The sequence below is a fragment of the Cyrtonyx montezumae genome, unplaced genomic scaffold (genome assembly GCF_038088225.1).
Source record: "Cyrtonyx montezumae isolate F1298 unplaced genomic scaffold, pur_monq_1.0 scaffold_7, whole genome shotgun sequence".
Taxonomy (NCBI): domain Eukaryota; kingdom Metazoa; phylum Chordata; class Aves; order Galliformes; family Odontophoridae; genus Cyrtonyx; species Cyrtonyx montezumae.
The window spans coordinates 7,696,400-7,705,427 of record NW_027072078.1 but is presented as its reverse complement, the minus strand read 5'-3'; the positions used below and the strand labels follow the sequence as shown (position 1 = coordinate 7,705,427).

General features: G+C 48.8%; 1 protein-coding gene across 1 annotated transcript; it reads left to right on the top strand.

The window, feature by feature from the left end:
• Positions 1–1,437: 1,437 nt before the first annotated feature.
• On the top strand, positions 1,438–8,743 carry CAVIN2 (caveolae associated protein 2). Its single transcript, XM_065750999.1, has 2 exons — positions 1,438–1,860; positions 7,876–8,743. The coding sequence occupies exons 1-2, from the start codon at positions 1,471–1,473 to the stop codon at positions 8,662–8,664; spliced, it is 1,179 nt and encodes a 392-aa protein (XP_065607071.1). The 5' UTR covers positions 1,438–1,470; the 3' UTR covers positions 8,665–8,743.
• Positions 8,744–9,028: the final 285 nt, after the last annotated feature.

Sequence of the window (9,028 nt, the reverse complement as noted above, 5' to 3'; positions counted from 1 at the left end):
TCCAGCATAAAATATTTATTATCCTGAGCATCATGTGACTGATGAGTGAGTTAACCTCAAATTTCTGTCTGTACAATTCACGCACATCGATTTTACACGAAAATCACTCTTGACTTGCAGGAGATGACCCTGATAAATTTAATCTCCTTAATGCTTTTTCTTTCTAAATAAATGTAAAATGTTTTCCTCTATAAAGTTTCTCACCAGCAAAACCTGCAACACAACTTGGCAAAAAACCTCCTCTGCCACCCCTCCAAATTAACGAGTAAAGCTTAAAAAATATAAAACCACTACCAGTGTACAGGCTGCTGAGTCTCACATCTGTGCCTGGGAAGATCGTGAAGTGGACCTTCAAAGAAGAGATGTTAAGGCACATGTGAGATGAGGAGGTGATTTGAGACAGGCAGCCAGCGTGGCTTTACCAACGGCAGATTATGCCTGACCCAACGGAATCATAGAATGGCCTGGGTTGAAAAAGGACCTCAAAGGTCAACAAGTTTCAATCCCCCTGCCGTGGGCAGGGTCACCAACCACCAGACTAGGCTGCTCAGAGCCACAACCAGCCTTGCCTTGAATGCCTCCAGTGTGTCACCACCCTCTGAGTGGCCTACTGTGACGGAGGGATGGCTTCAGTAGACCAAGAACATCTGCTGTCACCTACCTGAATTTCTGCAAGGCCTTTGACGTGGTCCTATGCAAAATTCTAGATCGGAGAGATATGGATATGAAGGATTTGATGGATAAAAGAGTTGGTTGGACAGACTGTAGCCAGAGGGTCGTTGCCCACAGTTCTATGTCCAGGTAGATGCTAGTCACAACTGGTGTCCCTCAGGGGTCTGTCTTGGGACCAAACAGTATCAACATGCAGTGATTCCTGAAAGACCAACAGGCTCGGCCAACTTGACAGCTCTGTTACAAATGCACTGTGTAATCAGACCTGACAGCTGCTGTCAAAACCAGCAGCCGGCACACCGCGGCTGGCTGCAAGAGGCACCATTCTGGGGCCGTCTCATTGCTTCAGTCGCAGCACCACATCCCCCACGGTGCGTCCCCAGGCACCAAGCAGGACCTCTTGAGCCACGGGTCATAGCGTGGGCTGAGGGGCCTTGCCGTTAAGACAGCGATATGGATTTGCTTCGCTAGGGCGGGGGACAAACTGCGAAAACGTACTCTGTGCCGGCTACCTCGCTGTAGCTTTGCCCGACGGCGCATGGGAGCGGGACGAACCCCGAGCACTCCCGGGCCGTTCAGAGACGGCTCAGAAGAGCCGCGGGACTCGGGGAAGCGGCGATGCATTCCGCGGTGTCTCTCGCCACCTACCGACGACGAGCGACGGGACATCAGCCCGGCTCGGGACCGGCCCGCCCCGGGAAGCCCTCTACCGCCCAGGGCGGGCCGGCACCGGGGCCGGGCTCCTCCCGCAGCCCTTAAGAGCGGCGGCCGCGGGCGGCGGCTCGGAGCGGGGCGGCCATGGGGGAGGCGGCGGGGGGCAGCGCGGTGCCGCCGCCGGCGGAGGCTGCGGGCGGAGGGCAAGTGAACGCCCTGACCGTGCTGGCCCTGCTGGAGAAGCTGGTGTCCATGCTGGAGTCGGTGGAAGGGCAGCAGCGGCAGATGGAGCAGCGGCAGCGGGGGCTGGAAGGGGCGGTGAAGGGCATCCAGGGGGACCTGGGCAAGCTGTGCCGCAGCCACGGGGCTACGGGCGCGGCCGTGGAGAAGCTGCTGGAGAAGTCGCAGAAGGTGTGCGCGCACACGCGGGCGGTGCGCGAGCGGCTCGAGAGGCAGTGCGCGCAGGTGCGGCGGCTCGAGCAGCACCACGCGCAGCTGCTGCGCAGGGACCGCTTCAAGGTGCTCATCTTCCAGGTGAGGAGGGGAGCTCGAGGGGCCCCGGGGAACGGGCCCCAGTTTGTTAACTTAAGGCAAACTCGAGGCTAAGAGCCCGTTTTGCGACCTCTGAGCCTCCGTGGGGTGAGGGGCTCGTTTCCCCATTCCTGGCGGACTTTTTGGTGAACCGCTTTCCTAGTGTTCAGCACATCTTTGTCTTTTTGGTGTTCCTTTCCTCTCCCCCCCCCCCCTCCTCCCGCTTGCCCTTTTGCCAACTCTTAGCAAACCCAGGGGAAAGGACCTGTCTCCCCAGCTCTTAGTGAAGTTTGACAAGGGTCTGGTGACCCCTCTTACCAGACCTTCAGGAAGAGCCTTATTCTGCTGCTAGCAAACTCAGAGAAAGAGCCCATTTTGCAAACTTGGAGCACAATCCCGTATTACTAACTCATGGCTAACTTGGCGTGCGGAGCCCTTGTTTTCCTAACTTTTAGCAAACTTGGGCACAGATCTCCTTTGGTTAACTCTTGGCAAACTCTGGGAAAGTTCCCAGTTTGCTGATGTTTGGCCAGCTTGGGGAAAGAGCCCCTCAACACCACTCTTCATCTGCCCACAAGATCAGAGCAGCGTTGCAGCCCCTGCCCCACTCCCACCCCATCAGAGAGGAGCTAAAAATGCAGCTAAACCTCCCGGGAGCCCATCCAGTGATAGCAGCAGTTTGCATATTTTCCCCTTTTTAAGCAATGGGCTGGGCAGAATGTGGCGTGAGCTTAACTAAACATGGGACGTGAGTTTTACATCTGAAAAAAAAAAAAAGCAGGAAAGGAGGAGAAAAAAGAAGAAACCTATACAACATACCAGGGATGAAGAGTAGATGTGGGGCTACAGCTCGGGTATGTCACAGCTCCGTACTCTTAGCTTGTGGGCTGTGTATTATGGCGTCAGTTGCTTGTTCTGCTCTTTGGACAGCTGATTTCTGTTTAAAAAAAAAAAAACATCCCTTAATTTTGATGAACTTGTCAGGTCTGGCCACCACCCAAGCACATCCTCATGGAGAGGAAGCCCCCTCCGCTCTGCTTATTGTTCTCCCAAATGACAACGTGTGTGGCGAGGCCAGGAGAGGAGGGGCTATGGTAGTTTCTACCCTAGGAGGAATGTGGAAATTATTTCAGGAAGAGCTAAATGGAAAGATGCATGTTGCTGGGCTTCTCGGAGGGCTCTGGGAGATGCCTGGGTGAGTCAGAGCAGGGCCACCTCCCACAAGCTGAGAATGAGCACCTCCAGGCCCATGCCTTGCCAGCATCCCAAGGCGAGGGTGTACTTAATTTGATGAGGAAATTTCATGACATGTGTTACAAGTTGTACAGTGGAAACCCAACTTTCAGCATTTTAAGAAAGCATAGCGTATAGAGTGAAGACAGCTGTATGTATGCTCTGGCAGGTGGGACCCCACTGCTGCCACAACTGCAGGCTGTGAGTGAAGGAAACCACCCCAGGAGAAGTTTGGAAGATGAAGGAGCATCCTGGCAGCTTGCTTCCTGCCACTAACCAGCCCCACAAAGTTAGGGACTACTTACTTCCGTTAAAGTCAGAGCTCTTCCTTAATGCTGGGCCCCAAAACACAGCTGCTGTCATGAGGATGCCACTGATCACATTCTGGCAAGGAGTGAACATCTCTGACCTACAGTGGATGCAGAACACAAACGTTAGGAAAGGCAGATTGCTGTTCAGCTCGATGAAGGCAATGACTGGGGTGCTCCAGGGCGTGCCCAGGACTCTCTCCGGGCAGGAGATGGGATTTTCCACTGGGAGGATGCAGCCAGCAGGAAGGTGAGCGCTTGCCAGGAGCACAAGCAGCCTCCTTGTGGGCTCTGCTGGGGCTAGAGGAGTGCTAGCCAATGTAGGGTAATTGGAGGGAGGAAAAAGAGAGCAGAAGGCTGGCTGGGGTTTCTGCTTTTCCAAAGAAAAACAATACCAGGAAGGAGAAGTCAGCGAGGCCGTATTGATGCCAGATTTCTTTAAAAAACAAAGGTAGAGCTGGTTGGATGCAACTTCTCTTGGGTGACTTTTTTCAATTCAGAATAAAAACAAGACTTCACACAGCACCTTTCTTATTAGGACCCACCTTTCCAGCTGAGGAGGGAGCTCAGAGTAAAAATCAAAACAGAAGTTTCTTCTCCCTAGACTGTCTGCACTGCTCCTTGTTTGCATATATTTGCGGTAATTGGTGGCATATTTTAATGGCACTGTATCCAAGTGTTTGGGGATGCTGAAGTTATTACAAATGACACAGCAATTTAGCGAAACACTGAAATGACTGTTTCAAAAATCCTTGTTAAGCTTTGGCATTGTTATTTTGTGCTTGCCACATGCCTGGGTTTTTGGTGGTGGTTCGGTGGGATCATTTACTTTTAGCTGCAAAAGCAAAATTCAAGATAAAAAAGGGCTGTGTTTAACTTTACAGGGAAGCATCACGTTTCCTAGGGAATAGGCCAGGTACACAAGGACAAAGTTATAAGCTTGGAGTTGAGCACCCTGGTACTCAAACCCATTTCAGATGCTGCTCTGAGTGAATGCTTTATCCCCGGATGAGTGCTCTCATGTGGGAGGTTCAAGTTGGGTATTAGGCAGAGCTTCCCCTCTGAAAGAGTGGTCAGGCACTGGAACAGGCTGCCCAGTGATATGGCGGAGTCCCTGTCCCTGGAAGTGTACAAAAAAAGTACGTGGATGTTGTACTGAGGGACATGGTTAGTGGGCAGTGTTGGTGGTAGTTGGGCAGCTGAGCTAGATGATCTTGGAGATCTTTTCCTACCTTAATGATTCCGTGATTCCATATTGGTTACTCTTACATTGATTAATGGCAGAAATGTCTCACATGGCCCCTGGGACTTGATCCAGCTGGGACAGCAGGATGGGGGTGGCCAAGCCACAGATACCACAGCCTGTACAGGATGTGCAGATGGGTGGCCAGCAACATCCTCCTCCTCCACCCCCTGCAGCCCCAGCCCCTTTGGGACATGCTGGTAGAGGAGCACAAGTGGGAAGGAGGTGGAGGTGGAACTCCAGCTGCTTTTAGGAACATTAGTCATATTCTGACAGAAATACCTATTTGCAGAGCAAAACAAGCTTGAGGCTAGTAATCATTTAGGCATTACAACAGCACCTAGCAGCACGGACTGCTAGAGGCACAGAAAAATGCTACCTCCCCTTCTGGAGGGCCTCTCGCTACATGCAGTATAGCAAAATCAACAAAAATCCAAACCAGAGCACTTCCCTACTGCAGCATCAGGCACACATCCACCTGAGCCCCAGGCTGCGGTCATGCGTTGCTCACTGCAGCTGCCGTGCTCCTTCACAGCATATGGATGGGATGGTGACCTGTGAGAGGTTCTCAGGAAGAGCTGGTCACAGCCAGAGGAAGGTACCACGACCAACTTTGCTCATAGTCCTGGCATCTGCAACAGCTCGCACCCAGAGAACTCACATACTTTAGATCTACAAGGAAAAGCAGAATTCAGAAACACAAGCTACATACTAACTGACATCAGAAAACGCAAGTGCCATTTTTTAACTCAAACATAGAAAATAGAGATAGAGCTCCTTTCTTAGAATTTTAGATTAGATCAAGGGGAAACGATAAAAAGTTCCACCTTTTTTTTCCTCTCCTCTCATGGAAAATTGCTACACAATTTGTAACCATTGGCGCTTTTAAATGCATTGTTCTCATCTTCCTAAATGAAATAGCAGGCAGCTCAAATGTTTATCAGAACAGAATGCAGATGTCACATGGACGTGTTAGGCCTAAAAGTTAGCACCACCTTACTTATAATGCCATACCAGTAACTGAGAAGGGAAAGGCTGTTACAGCACAGAGCACTCCTGCTACACCACTCTGTGCTTCCAAAGCCTTCTAAATCATTTATTTTTATTTGCATTTTAATGCTTCCCGCAATCCTAAGGTCCTCTACAATTGTGAGATAGGAAAGCACGCTATTCCCATTTTTCAGGCAGAGTAAGAGGTGCCCAGAGAGTGCTGTTTGCTGAGGCCATACAAGAAGCTTAGCCAGAGATGTGATTTCTCAACTGCCATTACTGATTGCCAAAGATCACCCATTATCTGTTTTTAATTGAATCACTGGCTCATTAGCACACAAAGAGTGGTTTGGTTGGATTTTATTAAATATTTTTTTTTAATAAGCATGGATAATTTGTCCATTTCCCTACCACTCGGTTGCAGAATTGACAGAAGTTGAACTAAACTCCCTCCACACTTGTATTTTTGGCAGTCCTTCAGCCTGACGTGGCCCCTTGAGCCACAGTCTGTCCCTGAAGAGAGCCATGCTGGCCACCTTAGGTCTAACTGCTCTGTGATGCCTCTCTCCTAGTGTCACACATCAAAAGTTGCAGCCCACCCGTACTCATTGAAGTCAGTTTTCTGTGCCTCACAGCTGAATGCTGCACTGTTTAAAATGATAAGCAATTACCTAGGTTTGCAAAGAGTGCACAAGATGAGTAAATTATGTTTTATACCAAGTTCTCATGCCCTAGGGAGTAATTTAAAACTGCACCCACTCACATAATCCACATTTCATTATCTGCGCAGAAAGAAAATACAAATATTTGTACTGCAGTTAGAGTTATGCTCACTTACAGCAGACACAGGTGCTTTCTGTAGTAGTGGACACTGTGAGGAGAGCTCTGGCTTCGTCAGGGCTCCCAGCACAGAGAAAGCACTGTCTGTGCAGTTGCACCCTAACCCTGGGAGCATCCAGACCAAATCCAGCCATCCCTTTGGTGATGCTTCTCTTTATCCTGTGGGGTTACTCATCAGCACACCCAAGTCCCACTGGCGTGCAGTTACCCACCAGCACATCTCTGAGCTGCAGGAGAGCCACGCAGTAGCCTTTACTGTTTTATTTTTAAATAAATAAAAAAAAAGCCTGCACAATATAGCACAGTATCCTCTGCCATCTTCATGCAGCCTTGCCAGCAAATTTAACTCAGGACACTGCTCTCAGCGCTCACAACTGTATGCTCAGCCCTGAAATAATGAGCATGAACTTGGCAGCATATATGGCCTTTTTTCCCCTTTTAACTGTAGGCTTGGGCCCACTGGGGGGAGAGCTGAGGCTATTACAACCATTTCACTCAGCACTTGCTGCTCTCTTAGCTGATAATTTTTTTTGTTAAAAAAACCACACACACAAAAAAGATTCAACAAACCCTTCCAATGCACAACGTTGAGTGACCTTACACATTCTCAAAAGGATAAAGCAAGTCTGGGGCACGCAGATACTGTAAACTTTTTTTTCATTTCTCACAGTTCTTAGTATTTCCCAAAATACTAACCAAATTTCCCATTTTGTGTGCATGTGTGTATGCTCTAAATAGCTGTAGAACAGCACACATTCTAAATATCCACGTGGCCACTTGACTTACTCCACAGCAAAACCCATAGGAAAGGAAAGGTCTACAGATTTCCCTTAGACTCCTTGGTTCTCTCCCCAGGAGGACAAAGAAGCACTCAGTGCCTGAGCAGTCAACTGTGTAGCACAGAAGCCTTTGAGGTGCGGTTAAGGCACATCAACGCTAACAACAGTGTTTCTGGCCAACCCCACCCAAACAACTCTTCCCCTTCCTGAAGACCTAAGGCCATCCAAAGGAGGCAGGGGTTAGGTAGGGTTAGGCAGGGAGGGGCGAGCATCTCTCAGAACCTTGTCATATCTTATCAGGGATAGTTGTGCAACCTCACAGCTAGACTGTTTAAAAACAGAATCTTATTTAAATGACAAATAATGGAATTTCCATTCTATATACATTCCAAGTCACTCTGAAAGAGAAATCTTAGAGTTGACAGCTCATTAGTCTTAAACTGTATCAAATAATGGTTCAGCAGGCTTTGAGTGGCTTGTTACTGGTTAAACACGCTGAAACAACAAGAAATGTTCAGCATCCATCGTCTCACTGTTGGAATTAAAAAAAAAGTAATTGTTCAGGGTTGTGCTTTATTTATTAAATCTTTGAACTATGAAACTCAAATATTGTCAATTCTTTCAGGAGGAAAATGAGATCCCTGCCAGTGTTTTTGCAAAAGAGCCTATTCCAAGCATTACAGAAGGAAAAGAAGAACCCGTGGATGAGAACAAAACACTGGAAGAAACCTTGCATACAGTGGAATTGTCCTCAGAGGATGACATGCATCATGAAGATGACATGGGTGACAGTGCAGAGGAGAAAGCAGAAGAGTCAAGAGCTGAGAAAATTAAAAGGACCAGCCTGAAGAAGGTCGACAGCCTCAAGAAAGCCTTCTCCCGCCAAAACATCGAGAAAAAGATGAACAAGATCAGCACAAAGATTGTCTCACCGGAACGGAGAGAGAAGATTAAGAAATCCCTTACAGTCCACCATCAGAAATCCTCCTCTTCCAAGAGTTCACCTTTCAAAGTTCCACTCACGTTCAACGTGAAGAAAACCCATGAAGGAGAAAGCCCTGCTGAAGCTGAGGACAGACCAGCAGATACAGCAAGCACTGACCAGGCCGAGAATGAGGAGGAGATGTCCTTTGCTGACACACACTCAGATATGACCCCCACCACGTCTCTGGCTGAGGAGAGCAAAGCAGTCATCGATTCTTTGGAGAAAGAAGGCAGGATGGAAAGCAGTGCCATGATGAACAACAACACTGAGCTGTCCATTGTTGAGGATGATGAAGAGTACAGGATGCCTCTGGAAGACCCCAGCCAGAAACTGTATGATGAAAGGAGCAAGCCAGTCAGCGGGGAAATGGAAGAATCTGATGAAGAAACAACCCAAGCAGCTGTTCTGCAGATAGACCAAACAGCCTGAGACATCAGAGCCGTCCTTCAGCTTCCAGATGCCCACGTTTTGCCTAGGTGAATGACTGGTTTCTGATACAAGTGTGGCAGTGGTGATCCGGTTTCTTCCAGCCTTCTCTCTGCAATGATAATTTACCGCATCATATTGGAATGCGGAGGGAACGTAGCCAACAACTCGGGCTGCAACGTGCTCCAACTTTTAGGCCAATCCTCTGGTATTCAGTAATGTAGAGATACTGTCAGCTGGCATACGAGACTAACAGGAAAAAAAGAGTACGTCTAGCAGGAGCAAGCTGCTCAGCTGGCTTTCTTCTAGTTAGGTCAGAGAAATGCAGAGAGAGTAGTCAAAGACCGAACACACTTCTGTTTTCCTC

What these genes read in the sequence shown, in the direction of transcription:
- CAVIN2 (XM_065750999.1), top strand. Translation starts at nt 1,471, where the DNA reads ATGGGGGAGGCGGCGGGGGGCAGCGCGGTGCCGCCGCCGGCGGAGGCT. An exon ending in TCAAGGTGCTCATCTTCCAG is followed by an intron (nt 1,861 to 7,875) that starts GTGAGGAGGGGA and finishes CAATTCTTTCAG; the next exon opens with GAGGAAAATGAGATCCCTGC.